General features: G+C 44.3%; 7 protein-coding genes across 7 annotated transcripts; 4 read left to right on the top strand and 3 right to left on the bottom strand.

Moving 5' to 3' along the window:
• Nucleotides 1-48: 48 nt before the first annotated feature.
• VTP01DRAFT_5321 (uncharacterized protein) lies at nucleotides 49-666 on the bottom strand (the record flags this gene model as incomplete). Its single annotated transcript, XM_069384101.1, has 3 exons — nucleotides 49-204; nucleotides 262-467; nucleotides 525-666. The coding sequence occupies 3 exons, from the start codon at nucleotides 664-666 to the stop codon at nucleotides 49-51; spliced, it is 504 nt and encodes a 167-aa protein (XP_069235554.1).
• Nucleotides 667-831: 165 nt separating this feature from the next.
• VTP01DRAFT_5320 (uncharacterized protein) lies at nucleotides 832-1,813 on the top strand (the record flags this gene model as incomplete). Its single annotated transcript, XM_069384100.1, has 5 exons — nucleotides 832-952; nucleotides 1,013-1,169; nucleotides 1,227-1,403; nucleotides 1,465-1,665; nucleotides 1,723-1,813. The coding sequence occupies 5 exons, from the start codon at nucleotides 832-834 to the stop codon at nucleotides 1,811-1,813; spliced, it is 747 nt and encodes a 248-aa protein (XP_069235553.1).
• A 688-nt stretch (nucleotides 1,814-2,501) lies between these two features.
• VTP01DRAFT_5319 (uncharacterized protein) lies at nucleotides 2,502-4,585 on the top strand (the record flags this gene model as incomplete). The annotated part of the gene is made up of 7 exons (XM_069384098.1): nucleotides 2,502-2,674; nucleotides 2,733-2,804; nucleotides 2,895-3,075; nucleotides 3,169-3,202; nucleotides 3,282-3,972; nucleotides 4,046-4,173; nucleotides 4,251-4,585. 7 exons carry the CDS (start codon nucleotides 2,502-2,504, stop codon nucleotides 4,583-4,585), a joined length of 1,614 nt encoding a protein of 537 aa, XP_069235552.1.
• A 663-nt stretch (nucleotides 4,586-5,248) lies between these two features.
• Nucleotides 5,249-6,441, bottom strand: VTP01DRAFT_5318 (uncharacterized protein; the record flags this gene model as incomplete). Its single annotated transcript, XM_069384097.1, has 2 exons — nucleotides 5,249-5,982; nucleotides 6,120-6,441. The coding sequence occupies 2 exons, from the start codon at nucleotides 6,439-6,441 to the stop codon at nucleotides 5,249-5,251; spliced, it is 1,056 nt and encodes a 351-aa protein (XP_069235551.1).
• A 3,764-nt stretch (nucleotides 6,442-10,205) lies between these two features.
• VTP01DRAFT_5317 (uncharacterized protein) lies at nucleotides 10,206-10,874 on the bottom strand (the record flags this gene model as incomplete). Its single annotated transcript, XM_069384096.1, has 1 exon — nucleotides 10,206-10,874. One exon carries the CDS (start codon nucleotides 10,872-10,874, stop codon nucleotides 10,206-10,208), a length of 669 nt encoding a protein of 222 aa, XP_069235550.1.
• A 4,451-nt stretch (nucleotides 10,875-15,325) lies between these two features.
• On the top strand, nucleotides 15,326-17,287 carry VTP01DRAFT_5316 (uncharacterized protein; the record flags this gene model as incomplete). Its single annotated transcript, XM_069384095.1, has 7 exons — nucleotides 15,326-15,680; nucleotides 15,750-16,005; nucleotides 16,070-16,121; nucleotides 16,179-16,283; nucleotides 16,353-16,546; nucleotides 16,609-17,078; nucleotides 17,139-17,287. The coding sequence occupies 7 exons, from the start codon at nucleotides 15,326-15,328 to the stop codon at nucleotides 17,285-17,287; spliced, it is 1,581 nt and encodes a 526-aa protein (XP_069235549.1).
• Nucleotides 17,288-17,930: 643 nt separating this feature from the next.
• Nucleotides 17,931-19,941, top strand: VTP01DRAFT_5315 (uncharacterized protein; the record flags this gene model as incomplete). Its single annotated transcript, XM_069384094.1, has 8 exons — nucleotides 17,931-18,164; nucleotides 18,230-18,335; nucleotides 18,391-18,656; nucleotides 18,715-18,809; nucleotides 18,872-19,007; nucleotides 19,064-19,167; nucleotides 19,222-19,790; nucleotides 19,847-19,941. 8 exons carry the CDS (start codon nucleotides 17,931-17,933, stop codon nucleotides 19,939-19,941), a joined length of 1,605 nt encoding a protein of 534 aa, XP_069235548.1.
• Between the last annotated feature and the right edge of the window lie 223 nt (nucleotides 19,942-20,164).

Genomic DNA, 20,164 nt, shown 5'->3' with positions numbered 1-20,164 from the left:
TAGGGTATGAAACAAAATCTGTACAGTTAAGAACAAATTACCAAGTATTTAGTCCATCCTCATGTAAGCGTCAATTGCGGCACTGAAAGCTGCAAAACCAGCACAGCCAAACGCTGCTGCTTGAGGTCCTGCCCTAGCAGCCAGCACACCTCCTGTGAAACAACCAGCTGCCACGCTGTTGTAAAGATCATTCTTCGCACGATACTGCATATGACCACATGAATGCACTTCTCAGTAAAAGTCCGTCGTCATCCTACGTACCGATTCTATACAGCATTCCGTTCCAGAGTAAATTGCACCAACAACTGCGAAGTTTTTAGCCATGGATGCCGAGCGACTACCCATATCTTTCAGAATCGCTTTCATTTGGACCTTGGTGCTCTGTTCCAAGAGCTTAGGATCCATGGTTGGTCCGGAGAATTCAAAAGAAGACATGAACAGACCGAACGCTGCACCGAGACCGAGACCTAAGGAAATCGCTCAACTGGCTGCTCCACTGTGGCTAAACGTTTACAGCGACGAACCAGCTACGCCTGCCATGGCTGTTTTTACGGGGCAAGATTCCATTGCACCTTGAATCATGCGGATCGTCTTTTGTTCTTGTTCGCTCATTCCAGCTGGTGGCCCACCAAGTGGGCCAGGGGTGCCGCTGACTGGACTTGCCATTGTAAGCTTGTAATGTCAAAAGCTTGTCGCCAAACCCTACACATACACAAAAACTGCGGCATTTCAAATTGAACTCTTGCGCCGCCTCTGATTCTTTTTTTTTCCTTCATTCTTTTTTCTTCCTTTTTCCTCCCCACACTCGACCGTTCTTGTTTCCCGCCCGCCATGACTCCTGGTCATAACAGAGAACGATGCAGTGAAAAAAACTTAAAAACTGAAGTGGCTGATGAGTGGAATCAAGTCGAAGATTCTGAGGACGAGCACGATTCAGACTTTATTCCAGACGGTGAGTTTGTTTCAGATAACAACCAGGGATAGACCAGGAAAATGACTGACGCGTAAACAGAGGGTGAAAGTGATAATGACAATTTCGATGCGGACTCTGTCACGTCAGAAGACGAGTGCTCACCGGAGACACCCCTTAACGCACCATCTCCGTTATCAAAGAAACGCAGCAGCAGCGACGACGACGACGTTGAAAAATTGGACACCAAAAAGCAAAGGTATTGCAAAGGCGTACAGAATGTAGTACATGTGCATGGACCCACAATGCATTGTAGAGTGGATGACGCTGAAGCTGAGCTTCAACGAAAAGCCAGAGTGGAGGCGATATGGGCGGAAATGAATAGAAAAGATCAAGATAACAAGAAACCGGGCGTTGTAAAAAGTGTGGTAGAGGAGAAGAAACCTCTAAATGATATATCTTCATCAGAGAACCGCCCAAGTATTGAGGAAAAGTAAGCTGGCCGATCGTGTCTTGACCAATATTACGGTTTGCATTTTGACAGCACGTTCTAGGCCGGAAAAACAGTCGGCGACGGCACCCGTGAAGAAAAAATCGCACATCGTACGACCGAAATCAACGCTCTCCGCTCTCGTCTCTCACTACAACATCAAAGTGCCGAAAATGAACACGCTGGAAAAAAGTCGCCTCGATTGGCAGGGCTACGTGGAACGCGAAGGCATTCGAGATGAGCTCAAATATAAAAACAAGGATGGGTAGGTTTGCTCTATCAAACAATTCAAATTTTCGATGCTTACAGGAATATGCTTCAGATACATGGAAAAAGTCGCTTTCTTGCAGCGTGTGGATGATCGACGTCTAACACAACTCAAGGCTGGGCAGCGAGCCAGCAGGAAAAACTGAGAAACCGAAACTGAACGTAAAAAATTGCCTCACAACATCTTTATTTGTAAATGTCTTCTTTATGTTAACTGCGCTATCTATAGCTTTATACATATTGTCTCCCCATCCCTTTCACTTGTTTCCTTTTCAGAACAGATAAAAAAAGCACCCCTCTCCCGCTTGTAACTAATTGTCATCCATAAAATTTTCAAGCCGTATAGTTTGACGTTATTTTATTGCGGTAATCTGGTCACGTTCAAAATGTAGCTCATGCACGGTTGATCCATCCGAAATGCAATTGTATGCTATGCAGAAGAGTGCTGCACGGCATAGATGAATAAATACTAAATGCACATAAAAATCAATGTTAAGGTCACAAAGTTAACTCGCAGGCAAAACAGATAGCTTGTGATGGGCTGCTTAGGGACAAGGTCAATTGCTGCATACAAGTTATTGTACGACTAAAACAAAAGCCAAGACCTTGTGTAAAGTTGAAAGAAGCTGAGCAAGCGAAAACGCCAGCGGCCGATATTTACTGGGCCGAGTTATCATTGGCCAGCAAGATCTACGCAGTGCAGCTGCTTTGTGAGCAATGAAAGAAAACGCCATTATTTTTAGGTGAGCCACAGTCTGTGTCACCTTCGGCGTGTATAAAACCCACCCCTCGAGAGTGTATCTCTCCCTCCTTTTAACCGCGAAAAAAAAGGTTATGCGGCATCTCAAAGCCAAGTTGCTACTGGCCACGCTGGCTGCAAGCAGTAGCCTAGTTGCAGGCCAGGACAGCACAGCCAATCCGTACTATGTTGCCTTGTTAAACGACTCCATGTGGTTCTACGAAGCCCAGCGCAGCGGCAAATTACCACCGACGAACCGTGTATCTTGGTATGCAAGATAAAAAGAGCTGGCAATATGGCTGAATTGAGTATTAAAACTTTTAAAGGCGCCACGACTCTGGACTTTCAGACGGCAACGACAATAACGTTGACCTCGTTGGAGGCTACTACGATGCAGGGTAAGAGCGAGATCTCGCGAGCGATCGTCACCAACCAACAGAGATCGAGTGCTAAACTGAGTTCCCTTCCCTGTTGTTATTTTCGTACAGCGATTACCTAAAGTTCACAGTCCCGCTTTCCCACTCGATTGCTCTTCTGGCCTGGGGCGCCATTGAATGGTTTAATGGGTACTCGAAGGCCAACCAAGTTGGGTATCTCCGGGATACTATCCGTTGGGGCACGGATTGGTTGATCAAAGCCCATCCGCAATCTGATGTGTTGTTTGTACAAGTAAGTTCATTGTCGCTGTTGTTATCTTCCGATCTTTTCTCCTTTTATGTATAAAATGTATATTTATATGCGGCCGCCTTTTTTTGCTTGCAGGTGGGAGATGGCGAAGTTGATAACAATTATTGGGGTAAGTAAACTCGTGCTCATTTGCAAAGCAAATATGCCACCCTTGGCGTGCATTCCATTCTAACAAATGTGGCTGTCAGGTCCGGATACCGGCATCCCGGCACCCCGACCCTCGTACATGGTCAATTCGAGTGCTCCAGGAACAGATGTAGCTGCGTTGACAGCAGCGGCACTGGCTTCCTCGTCCTATCTATTCCGCAACCAACTAAATGACTCGGATTATGCAGACCAGTTGCAGTCTCACGCCGAGAGTCTTTTCCAATTTGCCGAGACAGCGACTCCTTGGCAAGTGTACACCGAAGCAGTCCCGGCCGCCGAAGAGTATTATGCCACAGGAAATTATACAAGTCAGCTCGTCTACGGGGCTCTCTGGCTGTACAAGGCAACAGGCAACTCGACCTATCGTGACAAGGCATCATCTTACTTTGACCAGTTCAACCTGAGCAATATGAAGAACATTGCAGTTATGGACTGGAGCGATCAAACAGGAGCTGTGTATGTCCTCGGTGCAGAGCTGGACAGCTCGAATACAAAGTACAAGACAGCAGCCGTCCAATACCTCGATACCATTATCCATGGCGGCAATCCTTGCTCGTATACAAACGGTGGTCTGCTGTGGTGTGGCGGCGCAAGTGACGACAACTCGCTGGTTCCAGCACAAGATATGGCCTTGCTTGCATTGTTGTACAGTAGACTTGACTCGAGCAAATCGTCAGATTATACACAGTTTGCTGTGAGTCAAATAGAATACATGCTTGGCAAAAACCGAATGTACGGCCGTCCTTTTCGTTCGTTTTACTTGAAACAAAACTATACTAATCAAACCTATTATTTCTGCATATAGGCTTACACCGTATGTCTGTGGTGTGCACATGAACTCACCGCACAATCCGCACCACGCAGGCGCATCAGGCGGCACAGATATCAACAATATTGACAGCTCTCCTCCCGAGGAGAAGTATCTCCTTTATGGTATGTGAATCTAGAGAATGCTGCAGCAAAAAGAGGGATCTTGGGCCAGATCAGCAATACTAACAAGGAATATGCAGGTGCTGTGGTCGGCGGTCCAGATTCCAGTGACAAGTTCTATGACGAGCGTAACGACTGGGCACAGACGGAAGTCGCTCTAGATTACAATGCCCCGTTCCAGGGACTCGTGGCTTACCAACTCAGCTTGGACAGCGTGCAAGATCCACCATATGCAAGCATTACCCAGCCGAGACCACACGTGTCACGTTACGAAGGTCTCGCAAAGTGGCTCATTGCTGTTATCGTCATTATTGTCGTTTTTGTGGTGGCTGGTTGTCTTTACGGCTGCTGGTTCTACCGCCGTCGCATTGCCGCTTGGCGTAGACAACGAAAAGGCGAGGCTATCCAGTACTAATTGCAAACACATTTCCTTCACTCCTATCTTGTACTATAATATCAAGAGCATTGTTACGACTTTTGTCTTCTCGGTGTAAATAGAAAGCATTCGAACTTAACTCAAATTATCTTGTGTCTCTTTTATCTGGCTATTTCTCTTTTATCATTGCAAGTTACTTTATCTTGTGTGCTTCAATCTTTTTGAAGCATATCATATCGTCATCAATGATAAAGCACACGCAGAGAAGTAGAGTTCGTGTTCAAATGCAAAGTTATAAAATATGTGTATATGTAACTTTTATGAACTTTCTAAAAAAACTTTTTTCTACTACAACTACTACATGAGAATGAATGGAATGTTGAACATACTAGGTAAAAACTTTTCAATGTCTAGGTTCGGGATGTGAGATGATGCATAGAATAAATGGCGCCGGTATGTATATGTACAAAATGGAAGAGGACAGTAGATGATGGGGCATAAGGGAATGGTAGACCATGGTCATTAGAGGCATGCGGTTACAGATGAAAAGAGGGAAAAACGATCATGAAGAGAGAGAGAAAAAAAAAGATGTAGGAAAAAAAAAGACGATATGATGAAAAAAAAAAAAGACAGCAAAAAAATGCAGACGGCCGGAAAAAGGTTGTATGGTGGTAATGATGTGGATGTGATATGATTCGTCGATTAGAAGGTAGAAAGGAAGGATTGCCAGTAGCCGACAGATGTGCAATCCTGTTGCAGTTGCTGATAGGGTTGATGTTGGCATGGTTGCGGTTGCTGGTGCTGCTGTGCCACCCACTTTTCTTGATAAGGCATCTGTTGCTGTGCAGGGTAAATTACAGACGACTGCTGAGAATAGACAACATATGGGTCGTCGCAGAAAGTGGCAGTCGGGTTGTACGGCACATGCTGAGGCTGTTGCTTGGCAACTGGAAACGATTCAGGCATTTGTGGTTGGTTCCACCACATGTCAAACTGAGACGTAGGAGGCGAAGTCATGTTTCCAACGTTGCTGCTGCCGGTGTTCATACAACCAACAAGCATGTCATCGAAACTCGAAGTTACAGAAAGGGGAGAAGGTTCCTGTTGCTGTTGCTGCAGGAGAAGCGGCGGAGAGGTAGTAATCAAGCTAGGCTGCTGTCGGAAATCGTCAGGGCAGTAGAACTGGGTGGGGGAGGGAGTAATGGCTGCACCGTCGCTGTCGCTAGAGTCCAAGTTTGTCAGAGCTGGAGGGTTACTGCTAGCTGCTGTCGACTGTTGGGCAGTTGCTTGTTGGCGTTTCTTGTATGGACCACGCTTAACACCTTTCTTGCGCTCCTTTCTGGGCGAGTTGACACAGGTAGCAGTGAGACCAAGCTTGATACAGCGCTGGCACGGGCGGCCGTCATCGCATTTCTTGCAAGCCTTTTGGCAGTTGACTAGAAAAAGAAAATTCAAATGAGCGGAGATGAACAATGGATATAAAAAAGTCAAAGAGCCGAAGAACTTCTCTTGTGTCACGAAGAACCTCTCTTGTGTCACCACGAGATGCCCAGAAGAAAAAATTGATGCTTACCACATGCGTTTTTGACTTGCTTGCGCTTCGGGCGCTTCCGATTATCTTTTCGAGAAGATTGTTTGTTCGCGTGGGAAGGAGTAACCATGTGTGTAAAGGCAGGGGCGGGTTGCTGCTCTTCGACGTCGTAAAGCAAGGTGTCAACTATGTTCATATTGTGGGCGACAGGTGTCATGGAAACCTGCTGTTGTAGTTGTTGTTGCTGTTGGTATTGCAGTTGGCCTTGTTGTTGATGTCCATAGTAAAAAGTAGAAGAAGGATTTATGTCTTCATAGGCGACGGCATAGTTTGGGTGGAAGTGAGCAGGTTGTTGTTGTTGCATGTTGGAATAGACGAGAGACTATCGTAGACAGAAAAAAAAAAGAAGATAAACAGACAATAAGAGGGAATATATAAGAAAACTGAGAGGTTGTTGAGAGAGTATTGTTGCGAGAGAGGTGGCCCTGGTGGAAGAGGAAAAAGGTAGTTCGGCAGCAATAATAGATTGGCGATGCACGGCTTATATATAATTTCTTGGATCACTTAAGCGTTACAAATTTAGTAACCGCAATTTGATTGGTCATGGTACCTTTATCCGGGATGGTCCTGTTGGCGCGTCGCAAAAAGACTGTGCGCAGACCACTTGCTTCGATCGGGGCTCTTTCTACGGCGATAAATTTGCCGTGAGACAATTCTATTGGTAGATATTACTATTCCTTTTAGTTATTAACGTTTATCCATCGTCGACCAGGTCGTGTTCCGGGTCTATGCATCCTTCCTCCTGGTAATTAAGCGACTGATTCCCAAAGTTGGATGATTGAACGAACATGTCACAAAAACAACGTGGCAATGGAGATAAAAGTTTAGTCGGATTTCGAGGATTACATACATCCAAAAGAGGAGAGTGCTGTAGGGGTGATCATTCCATGTAGGGTAATCCTGAAAAAAGCACTGTGATGCGAGCAAGCAGGGTTCTGGAAGGCGCTCGATGCCGATCTCGGCGCCATGGTTTGTCTATTACCTAATGTGCCCTTATGTGAATTTGAGTCAAATCCATACATAATTGCACACCACTTTTAAAAGAACGTTGCTGTTACCACAAAGTGCTTCTGTTTCAAAACCTAAAAATAAATAGCCGCTAGCTGTAACTAATAGTCTCTAATAAACTCAATAATTGAATGGTCGGCACGAGCTTGCGCGCAGCCAGAAAGCCACAGATTACGCCCAATATTACTAAGACGAGGTGGTCATTTTTTGAGAAGCCACGTTGCTGGACAAACGAATGTTCTTTCGGTGGTCCCTCGTGCTTTTCTGCCACGCGAGGTGGGGCGGAGTATCCACCAAATATGTATGTGCGACCGTAATTACGTTTTGCATCGGTCGCACCCGCGTCAACCTTATTGATAACAATGACAGCTTTTTTCGGTGTTTCCCAGTAATTTTGATTCCAGGGCACACATCCACTTGGCACTCATGTTGCCCAAGATCCACGTATTAATGAAAATAAGCACGGCCGGAACGCAGCCCACGCTCGTTCGACGGCACGTTGCTCACGTTGTTGACCAACCCCGACATACAATGCGAGCATTCTCTGCCCCTTTGCACCCTTCCGCCCTTACACTCTCCTTAACAGCTGTGTAATATTCAACATGGGGAAAATACAGAAAAAGTCAAATAGCATCGTTTTGCTATGTAGAATTATTCGATTTCTCAGTTACTTTACTGATACGATGAATGCAAAGGAAAATTATTATTTCCAAAAGGTAGCTATCGGCACGTGGATCGTCAATGCTGAGATCTTGTCCTGATACGCACGGTATTTCGATGGGAAAAAAATTGAACAATGCGTTGCCGACGTTGTGATTAACTCAAACTTAGCTACTCTCGCTCGCTGGCGGGACATGCTTATTCTCGACTAAACATTTTGTTCTTAAACTACTACTAATAGTTGGTCTTTCCTTTTATTATTGTCTGCAGTACGCCCTGTGTTTTTCGACTCCGCGTTGGCGCCGTCCATTTCATATGCCTCTCCAATCCCGCATCTTCGTTCTTTGGTCGCATAATAAGATCATCCCAGATGCTTGATAAGATAAAATTAACTTTTTTCCAAAGTTTCGTTTTTTCAACCATTTGACTGGATCGACCTGTCCCTTGCCTCCATGGCGCACGGAGGCTGCTCGATATCTGGCGTGCACAATGACGTTGTATGATCCTTACAGGTAACCAATTTACGGTGACTTGCCAAAAAGCGACATGCAGAATTTTTCTTTACGTTTCGTGGCTGTGAGAGCAATGCTGTGTGATCTTTTCATTCTTATCGACAGGCGGCGGCCGAGGAGAAGAAAATTAACTCGTCAATGATCACGAAACTGCCAGATCGGAATTAGCGTTGGTTCAATTATGGGGCATAGCAATACAAACAAACAAGAATGTTAAGAAGAAACGACTTGCTCTCTCCTTCCTATGTGTGTGCCTCGCGCGGGACTTGCTTAAATGCCAATGTAGAGGTTGAAGATTACCAATTTTTATATCCATATCTGTTATCCTGAGAGAAAAGATATTAATAGTTTCATGCACTACTAGTTGTACGAAGCAAGCCTTCAAGATGGGATTTTACTGTAATGCGGATGGAAAGAATATTGATGAAACATGCTAGCATTCAGGGCTTTATCATGGAGACAGCTGATTAATGGTGACTATATGATTAAGTATTCAAAACCACAACACTTCCCACCCATCCGAGGCTAAAAAGATGCCTTGATGCACCTGATCATCGTTTTCCTGATTTGGTGTTCGTTTCTTCTCCGTGAAACCTTTGTACACGGCCCTACAAGCCCAAGTGACAGATGATATCGATGAACCCAATGATTGTGTGTAAAACATACGGTAGTTGTCGCAAAGCAGTCGAATATGTCAATTTATTTGTGTGTTGGTAGGAAGTACAAGCAATTTTACCATGAGGGGTAGGATGTTATGGTCTCCGTAGTGGTCCAGGCAAATGCATGTATTACTCAATGATTCGTAAGCACCTGGCTGCTGCAGAAATTGGTTCAGCTATGGAACACAGGTACGCATATCTCTGTTTTTTCCGTCACTTTCTATGTTCATATGCACATAGGCTAGAAACAAGGGTGCTGGATCGATTACTTGAATCTTAATTGATCAGACGGAACAGCAAAGTAGTTTTATGTACCGCAATACAATCGACTCTTCCCCTCTTTTTTTTTTTCCAAATGTCTGTGAAATGAAAAATTTAGCCTATTATTTCGTATTGCCAAGATATTGTTAGTATGTCTCCCCTCTGTGCTACCGAGAGGCATCAGCTTAGTCGCACGAAACCATGTGCCGAAGTTTCAATTTTTGCAAGGTGCATATCATTGAACCTAGGCGCCAAAAGCAACTTGGCAAACCGACAAGGTGCATGCTTTTTGCTTGCAGCAATGAAGAGCGTAACCATCTATCGAGATCAAAGGCATGTTAATGGGTTTTTTATTTTGCTTCACAAAAATATTTGGATTTCCTAAGATCTTCGAGACTTTGACGGATCGCCGTGAAATCGTATGATTCTTGTAGAACAATTTTCCCCCCTCTCCACTTGCGACCCAGGAACATTGCTAAGCTTTCCGGTTTCTTCTTTACGTAATAGAGAAGGAATGTGCTTCCGATGGTAAACTTAAAAACACGATGTATGTTTATGGATAATAACCGACTTCGACGGCTGCGAAGAATATGAAGATTTCTTTACTCCCGGATCAACCAAATATAGCAATCGGCACAGAATAGTTGTCAATCCTCGACAATTTTGCGATATTATACATGCCTAAGAGCTATCTAAACGTACTCTAAGATTCTTTACATGAGAGGAAAAGGAAAGGACGGGAAAGAGAGAGGGCGTATGGATTGTAAGTGGGTGTATATGATATACATGTTTGTTCTCTCTCCTTCTGCTGGCTCTCACACTATGTGCTGCCTTTTGTGCATGTCTGTATGCGTGGGCGAATAGTTACACCGTTTCAAAATCAGCGAGGATGTTTGTGTGGGTGTGATGGAGGAGTCGGATGCTGAGCTAGTTGGCTGCTGCGTTAAATGTACAGGATATTTAACTCCTTAATCCGTTTTCTGCGACGACGCCACACTATCCAAACCATCGTTGCATGTACTGGACGGTCTATGCTCTCGCTCTAGGTTGACGTGATCCAGCCACGCGTCTGGTTGCATAATTCGAGAAAGTCGATATTTCACGCCGAGGTAGCTAAGATAGTTGCTTCTCGGGAAAATTCTTACTCTCTTCACATTGGGGAAATGCGAGTCGGAGACATCCACGAATGTTCCCCCTGACGAAAGCGTCTGTTCGAGTTTCGCTTGGTTCTGCGGGTCAAACGGTACCCATTTTTCGTTTAAAAACACGAGCCATGTGAAATATGAGACGGAGGAACCGCTCGAAGAAGCAGATGTGCCGCTGGAGCTTGATGCCGGTGACGACGAGAGATAAGGCGGATTCATTGAGCGTTGATCATGTGAAGACCGCTGCGAGGCTGCGCTGCTCAACGCGTTCGAAGATGTACTCGTAGGCGAGGAAGCTCGACGGTAAAATGGTTCACTAGGAGTGCCGTAATACAACGAAGTTGGTCTTTTCTTCTGTCGCGTCATTTGCCGTCTTTGGTTGTAAGTAAAAGCTGTGGAAGAGGATGCAGATGAACCTGCGACGCGGCTGCTGTCATAATGGCGGAAATGATAGTTAAGGTACGAAGGATCAGGTTCGGAATATGCGTTCATTGGTCTCGTGCCGCCTTGTTGCTACATCAGGAGTCGCGAATATCCGATTTGAGTTCTCCTTTTCCACTCTTACCGGCGCTTTTTCTGACCAGACAGCGAAATCAATCAAATACCAAAGTCCAGCTTATTGGGACCCTGGCAGACAGATGATTCCGCCCTTAGTCAATCTCTTACATACTGACCTGATTGCCGACCGTCTCTAGGTCGTAGTGATAAACTTTACGTATGGTATCGCTGGGCAGGGTGCGAATTTTCGATGGGTGTAGACAAAGTGGAAAACAAGAAAAGTAAAGGAATAGGGGAGAAAGAGATAAAGATCTCTAAATTTCTTTCTCTCTTTATATGGCCTTTGAATATTCTATCATGACGACAAGCAGACCACGTTGCTTTGTACCTTGCAAACAGGGCTTCTGGAAGCGAGGCACAAATTACTAATTTTATTTTTTGTGATATGTGCTACTCACAGGACATTCAAAGTTTGATCACGGGTGGACCGGTATGCTTTGCGTCTAGTACTACCTACAAAATGTCGGATAAAGGCAGTTCTATGTTCCCTTTTCTAGGCGATCTTTAATCGTGAGCCTGTAATTGTCTTTAAACACAGCCAGATTCTGACAGAGCATGTTGTCGACATAACCCCAAAAATTGAAAGCCTTCATATTTGTGAGGGTCATGTGGACGCGTCTTTTAGGTAAAACTGTAACATAAAGGGCGCAAGTCTCCAAATGATGTAATATAACGGCGGAATATTATTTGACTACGGAGAACACGAGGACGAGGTGCAAAAGGGTGCAACGCGCGAGCTGGTTGGTCGCTTGCTAATCAGCAGCGTCAATCAAATCGAGTTTTCTGGAAGAGCTTATTCCCCAGTCTCCCACACATGTGCAATGTGATAGGTTTAAGTGGGATGCGCAATGCGATTTGAACAACCTGGTGGAACGTCTGCTACTGAAGAATCTCTCAAGTCCCTATCACGCACAGAGATCGCATTATCTTACATCACCAAAGAGCATTGAAGCTCAAACAGCTCTATATATGCGCCAATATTTGCTATCTTGTTCCTACTCCTGCTTAATCCTTTAAAGCAATGCATAAATGCTGCTGACTGCTCCTAACAATTGAGGCAGTTCCCGTGAATTTTCATACAAGGGTCGTATATAAGCTCTTTTAGTGTGTGAATGATTTCAAGATGATATACCCGAAGCAAGGGATTGTTCACGTACATCCGTGGTAATATCTAGGCCAAGTCATATCGTGCACACCTGACCTTTCTTCGGGCGCCAATAGTTTGCTGATACACGGTAGTACTCAGTTAGCTATTATATAGCAGCAAAGGTTCCTGCAATATGAATGAAACATGGTCTGGCTGGTGTCGGAATATGTAAGCACATATCTGGAGCAATCTGTATTTCGAAAAAGATCCCGATATGACAATACAAACTTGAGCAACGCTAATGGTCATAGGATATAACTGATATGATGCTGATGGACCCATGTCAGTGATGGGATTAGATGGCTGATATGTATTTGTATGCTTTGGAAACTGTCAATATCTGCTAGCCATGAATCATCGCGATCATGTTTCACAGCCAGCCCTTCTCTATTTATCCAATTTTAGCTATGGAGACGATATCCTCCAGGTCGCTCCATCTCTCATTTCTGTAGAACGTTGAGAGCACACACAGCATCCATCCCTTCCGTTGTCTATCCATGCAAAGTGCTGACTAATGACGTAAGACGTCTCTTCTCCTCCGGAGCAATAATTCCATGTCATACCTCCTGGCTTATCGCTTTTAAATCTAGACTACTTGCTCTCACCGGTTCTTCGTGGTACGAGCTGAGCAATTGTACTAGGGAATATCACGTCGCAATTGGTCACAGTCTATGTAGTGGCCCTGAGAAACGCATTAATCGCAGACTCAAGGGAAGAAATCTATATATACACTACACCATTAGTCGTTGTTAATGATAGTGCATGATAGACAGTCAGAGACGTTATTGCGGCTGCGAATAGACAAAAGAGAAAACCCGTGGATATTTACGAATTCTTTAAATATACACGGTGGTTTCCCTACATAGATAGGACCATCGACACAGTGTAAGCATCAACAGCGTTGATTCTTATCTAATCGCTGCCGATGATCTGGCCTCCTCCTTGTGGATGCTCTGGTAGCTACAACCAAGACCGGTTTCATTTGAATACGTAGACGCAATCATAAGAGCGAATCGACGTTACACGTTCTGCTCTACATTTCCCGCCAAGTTGGACTGAACCAGAGGTGTGGTAATTAGCTCTGTCCCTGAGAAAAAGGATGCACTCCTGAAATGTAAGCGGTCTACTATGCACGTGTGAGATACCACCTAGCCATGCTGTTGCAGGTATTTGCTGCACTTGAAATCTAGCAGATCGCATCAGGATAGAGGATAGAGAAACGCAGACTGAAAAAGTCGGCTGACCGAGAGATGATCGACATACCTTGTTCCTAAAAGAACCAAGAATTTCTCATCAGAATGCTGCTCACGAGGACCTTCCTCCACTGCTGCAAGAGCTCAAGCATGCTTTCTACACGCGAGACGTTGCGGTCAGTGTAACCATATCTGAATCGTAAATCAAATTCAGACCATAGATAATATAAGGTTCTACAAAAACGACAAGGGCTAGCCATTCTTTCTTTCTAGACCGCATTTCTTCCCTTTCTTTCCTTACTTTCCCTATTATAGTCAAAACGGCTAAAGTTTTGCCTTCGTTGTGAGCTTTACTGCTCACTTCCTAACAATGCCGAATACATAGATGAGATTTGTGTGTGACTATTCGACGAAAATTTGATGCTTCATCAAGAACTATCCCTTCCTTGGCAGTAATATTCCCAATTGAATGGTAGACTTTTTCATGTCGCTCAGGTATGCCTTTATCCCCTCCCTGCTGGACAGTTTCTTTGCTAACTACCCTAACCTGTGCTGCCGGATAAATTTTGCAAATGGACTTCTTGTCTCACGAAAATGTATTCGGTCAATCTCCTACCAATATACTTCTGTGGCAAAAATAGCGCGTTTATGTTTAGTGACAAACGCATGTAATATGCATGCTTTGCAAAAGCTTTGTTCTCTGCCGGACATGAAGGCAGGAGAGAATTTCCGAAAACATGATGGTAAACTTATGTTAACTATGACAACCGCCGGCGTGCATCGTGATTGCCCTAGATAACGACAAATAAGCAAAGAAAAGATTAGCAGTGATGTCCTGAGTGCCAATGAAACGAACTGACAAGCTGAATTACGTCCTTCATATATCCATTAGCATAATATCTTGGGCAAAGCATGCAGTATTACCTAGACGATCTTTGAATCTCTCGAGGTTTCTGATAGTGCTTATCGTTCAGGATAGCCGCTGTAGGATGCTTTCAAGTGCAGTTCAAAATGCTTTCTCGTTCTTCTTGTATGTAAATGGACGCAAATACCATTCTTCTTACGCCTCTCGAGTCTATTGTCAAGGTCCTTCCCATTTTGCCTCGTTTGTACAGAACTTTCCGTAGCAAGCAGATAGCAATATTTTACTGGGTTCCAGCAACCTGATAGTTGCTAAAAAGCTGGTATCATTTTCGATTGTACACGAGATAAAGTTGAAGTGCAAAGTTTCGCGAGCAAGTTGCAATAGGGACCAAGCTGAAACAAGACTGCCTTGAGATGCGATAATCTGATTTGTCAGGGCGCGAAAGCTATTTTTGGGAAACACGAAATCGACAATAGTTGGGGAGAAGCGACAGGTCCTTAGTCATGACTTGGGCTTTCGGGGAGGAGACAGTTTAATTGCTGAGACTGTCGTCATCTTCCGCTTGTAAAGTGTTTCAGTTTAGCGCGATTGGCAGAGGTTAAGAAAAAAGAGCCTGTGCGGGTTAGATACAAGCTCGCAGCACACACCATTTGGTGAGTCGTAGCACAGTAGTAACGATCAGCGTTTGTGTAGAACTTGAGTTCGGGACGTTGCATCTCCTTGCTCTGCAGAAGGAGTGTATTCGAGGAGTGGAGTTTTCTCGCTCACGAGGTCAGAAGACAACGAATCACATTATCGAATAGACGTGATCTATGGTTATGATTATCCGCGGGCTTAAAGGTCTACAGAGTCGAGCAAACCAGCGAATTTGTCTGGCGTATTAAAAAGGCATCAAGTGCTCTGCTGTTTTAGGCAAAGCAGCCATGGACAGGACCCTTTCACAAGCACCCAATCGCCAATTTTGAATGCCAGCCTATGCGGCCCAAAGGCGAAAAGGAAAACCCCGAGTGCTCTTCTCATGTAGTACACTTGTAACAAGTACAGTGACGCATTTGTCGCAGAAAAAGGAAGTAGCTTCCTTTTTCTTTTCTTTACTTTTCTCTTTTCCTCTCTTTCTCTCTCTTTTCCTCTGCCTCTTCTTTTTTTTTCATTTTCTACCTGCATTCGTGCACAGGTCACAATGTCATCATTTCCCCACAACGATGATGTCTTTCCTCCAAATAATCCACGCGTACCACCCACGCCGACTCGTCGCATCGGTCGACAGGGAAGCACAAACCATCATTACAGCATAGCCAGCATTAGCACAACGACGTCAAGTCTCGATAGCAATTTCTTTGCAAATACCAGCCCACGATATCCAAGCGGTGCAACAAATTTGACATCCTTATCTTCAGAAATCTCATCCTTCTCTGCTCCTTACTCACCAACCCGTCCCTCTGTAAGCAAAGAACCAGCTTCACAGCAGTTTGCCGCAGACCAGTTCGATATCATTGAAAGTTTGGATTACGATGATGTAGACGACGGCCTCATCGGTAAAACATAGACAACTCTGCCTCTGCAATATACCTTTCGTTCGAGAAACGCTAAACATTTTCGGTTAGACCATGAATATATTCATCGCAACCGAGAATCCATAATTCAGCAACTACACGCTTCAGAACAAGCATATCTCGAATCTCTGAACCTTATAATGGGTGTTTTCCTCCAGCCTTTGCGTAAAGATGCCAAGCAATCTGCTTTCAGCTTCCTCGGCATGAAGAAAATGGTCTGCACCGAGCGCGAAATTAGATGGCTGTTTGGCAATTTTGACGAGATTCACCAAGTTCACAAAGAGATTCTCGACAGTCTCGAGCGACGGTAAGCAAAGACTGTGCATGGGTATGCACATTGCAACAATAGCCGCCAACACCTTAAACCATAGCCTGCGAATCTGGGGACCTACACAGATAATGTCCGATGTTTTTCAAACTTGGGTAAATGCTAATTAGCTTTCATAATCTGCATATGTAGTGACTAATATTGTTTCGAAGTTCCCATCTCTCAGTGTTTATAAGTCTTATTTAGACAACTACGCCGTAGCTGTCACAACATACGAGCGTCTAACGCGGTACCAACCATTTAAAAAATTTATTGATGTAAGAAGCTGCTATTTTTGCCCACGGATTTTCACAAGTACCTAATTTTCTCGGCAACCTTCCCAACAGAATGCACACAAAGATCAATCCCTCAAAGGTGCAACTTTACTCAGCTTGCTACAGATACCAGCGGGCTGCATCAATCGATATGCACATCTAATCAGCAAACTAGCTGATTTGACCACGCCTATGCATCCTGATTATGTCGGATTGCTGAATTGCAAGCAGAAAATCCTCGGTCTCGCAGAAGAAATTAAACCGAAGTAAGTTCAAATTCATTGACCAACACAGCTCCGTAATTGATTTTCTCTTTCTTCCTTTTCAGGGTGGATGATGCAGACAACGTTGACCAAGTGCTGATGATACAACAAGCTTTAGTTGGTGCACCTTTTGGCGTCAAAGCCGAGCGAAGATTGATCCTTCAAGGTCAACTTTCCCGCGTCGTGCCAGGTTCCCGATCTACCGGTGAAGAGCGTACATACTTTTTATTCTCGGATCTGCTCGCTTTCGTGCGACCACGGCAAGAAGGCAAACGTACTCTGCTTCAATACAAAGGTCATCTCGTTTTGGAGAGAGCGCGTATAAAGGCATTGACTCCGGAAGAAGCTGGCGGTCAAGAATTTTGCATCGAGATCACATCTTCTTTCCAGGGAGTCGATACTTTGAACACAACTTATATGGGTGCCCCAACTACTCATGTGTTGCACACGAATAGCCGGGAAGAGCAGGAAGAATGGTTAAAACAGCTGGATGCCGTGATAACCAAACTTGACCGTGCAGCCAAAGCCAAAGCTCGTAAGTTTCTTTCTATTCTTTGCTTGCTGTGAAACACTGATTCTCAACCATGTGTCCTAGTCGCTGCTAGCAGAAGGATGCAGCATAATAGAACAATCGCTGCTGACCCGTCGTTGCGGCGCATGGCCACAGCGTCCTCCACGAACTCTTCAGGCAGCGCCAGCAGCGGCGGTACAAGCCGGCCTAGTAGCTCTACATCTAGAACCTAAAACATCTTGGACCTCTCCTTTTCTTTCCTCATAGCATTTCCATTTATCATGTACATGCATACCTCCATTCCTTTGTCTAGTTAATTTATCTACTCTAGTACATCGTTTATGAAATCTAGAATACATCGGAGACTGTATACGCTGGTCGTCAACAGTATCCTCCTTCCAATCTAATGTCTTACAAAGTTTTCGACCGAACATCGGGCGGTTGCACGAGTTCCTGCAGGTCCTGATCTATATTTTCTTGCAACTCTTTGTTTTTGTGATGCGTGCTGAATGCAGCATCGTTTTCGTTAAACCAAATCGATTTTCCTTGCATCTTCTGGAAAGATAGTAGTACGCTAAAATAGTCGCGATCACTGGATCAGTGTACAAATATTCGGTTTGGATGGCGCTTTGTCTAAAGTCACAAAATCCAATATATAATAATAATATCTATCATCAAAACCTCATCACAGAAAAGCACTTGCAGGGAATCACAGCTTAAGAAACAGATCGTCAAAAGGTTACCAGCTTGTTGTGTGCAAAAAGCGTTGCAGTTTGTTCAAAAACGTATCGAGTTCGTCGGAGACGCGTCACGAAATGTTCTCGTCAAATCAAGTAGCGGCGACTGCAGAGACAGCACCTGTTCCACTTTATCCTCATGTCTGAAAAGCGACACACCGATTTCGAGGCCATTCACTGTGGCATCCGTCCTGATCAAGGCAGATTCCGTTTGGCACCTAATGGTCTTGGCTGGAAAGCTGGTGACAAGACAACTGTCGTACCTGCCGAGGATCTGCGCAAAGTATCCTGGTCCAGAGCAGCACGAGGTTTCGAACTTAGGGTCGTCCTCAAGGATAACAGTATCTTAAAGTTTGATAACTTTAAAGCCGATGTACGATCATTCTCCAAAAATCAGCAGAGATCTCAAATAATGCTAATGTGCGTACATGCTTTTAGGATTTCGAGGAGGTCAAGAATGCTTTGAGGCATTATTACAAGATCCAACTGGAAGCCAAAGAAGTTAGCGTAAAGGGCTGGAACTGGGGAAAGACAGATTTCCAAGGTGAGCATGCAAACGGACTTGATCACCTGTAACTGATCGCTAACTTTTGCCAAAGGGCCGAATCTGATCTTTAGCGTTTCCAACAAGCCCATGTTTGAGCTTCCGCTTGCACAAGCTATTGGAGCAAACAAGCCCGGCAAGAACGAAGTGGCAATCAATTTTATCGATCCTGGTCAAGCTCCTCCCGACGGTGTCAATCCCAAGATGGTTGACGAATTAATGGATGTTACATTCTACGTGCCTGGTACTGTGTCAAAGGAAGTGAAGAACAAGGATGATGAGGAAGAGGAGCCAGAAGAGGAGGAAGTCAACGCAGATATGGTACGTTTAGACTTGAAAGTTCCATGTATTGTAAGATCCTTACTTTTCGGGTTTCCAGGTCTTTTATGAGAATGTAAAGTCAAAGTTGGAGTTGAGCCAAATGACAACGGAGAACATTGTCCAATTCCAGGAAGTGCTTTGTATGACTCCTCGGTATGGTATATTTTATATTCAATCCCGTGAGGACGTCATTTTAACGTTTGAACTTAATCCAGTGGTCGCTACAATATCGACATGTACCAAGATTTCCTTCGCCTTCGTGGCAAAACATACGATTACAAAATCCTGTACTCGAACATTACAAAACTGTTTTTGCTTCTTAAACCAGACGATATCCATGTCATGTTCGTGGTATGTGGTTGTACAACAATTGAAACTAGCAATTTCCACTTAATATCGAACTTTAGATCGGCTTGGATCCTCCTTTGCGACAAGGTCAGACCAAATATCCTTTCCTTGTTTTCCAATTTCTTCGAGATGAAGAAATCGATGTGGAATTGAATATAGACGAGTAAGTTTTCAATTTCATTCTTAATAGAAAGATTAACTAAAAGCTCCGTCTCAGCAACGCATTAAGTGAGAAATACGAGAACAAACTGCAGAAGCACTACGATGCACCAACCTACGAAGTTGTCAGCACCATATTTAGAGCCTTGACAAGTCGCAAGGTGACTCTACCGGGAACTTATCGAAGCCATCACGGAGCACATGCTTTGAAATGCTCGATGAAGGCGAATGAAGGCTATTTGTATCCATTAGAAAAGAGTTTCCTTTTCATCCCGAAACCTCCCACGTTCATTCCACACAGCGAAATCGGTGTAGTCACATTTTCACGTATCGGCACAACTTCTGGCACAAGCTCTCGAACATTTGACATGAAATTCCACATGAAGGGTGGCAACGACATCCAGTTCTCTAGCATCAACCGCGAAGAATACGCAAACCTTGAAGATTTCTTAAAATCTAAGAAGATCAAGATTAAGAGCGTGGCTGCTGAGGAATCAATTATCAGCTATGCAGAACTTGACGAAGACGAAGGTCTTGAAGATGAAGATGACTTTGGTGGCAGCCGCAAGAAACGACGAACGGATGTTGGAGCTGCCGATATGGATGAGGATGAAGACGAAGAAAGCCGTAAGTTCTAAAAATGTAACCATGTTGCAATCATCAATGCTAATTCTCTATTTTAGCTGACGAGGACTTTGCACCGGAAGAAAGTGACAGTGATGTCCCTGAAGAATACGATTCAGAGGCAGAGGGTTCTTCTGATGCTCACTCGGAATAGAGTGCGCGCGCGTGTATATATATATCGTTTCCCTTTCCTTTATCTTTCCCTTTTGTCGACATAAAAATACCGTCTTATTCCATAGCTTCCAAGACAGTTGTGCTTCTCTGTGAGAAAAAAAATGGATTTCTTTAACCAATGCTAGGTAATCGATCTTGCTACAAAATTTCCTTTCATTTTGCATGGAATAATACGAAAGATAAACATGAAAGAATAACGCAAA

Source organism: Rhizomucor pusillus (assembly GCF_041956525.1).
Source record: "Rhizomucor pusillus strain CBS 183.67 unplaced genomic scaffold VTP01scaffold_21, whole genome shotgun sequence".
NCBI classification, from domain to species: Eukaryota; Fungi; Mucoromycota; class Mucoromycetes; order Mucorales; family Lichtheimiaceae; genus Rhizomucor; species Rhizomucor pusillus.
The sequence above is the reverse complement of the archived record's forward strand: the minus strand, read 5'-3'. Positions and strand labels throughout refer to the sequence as shown.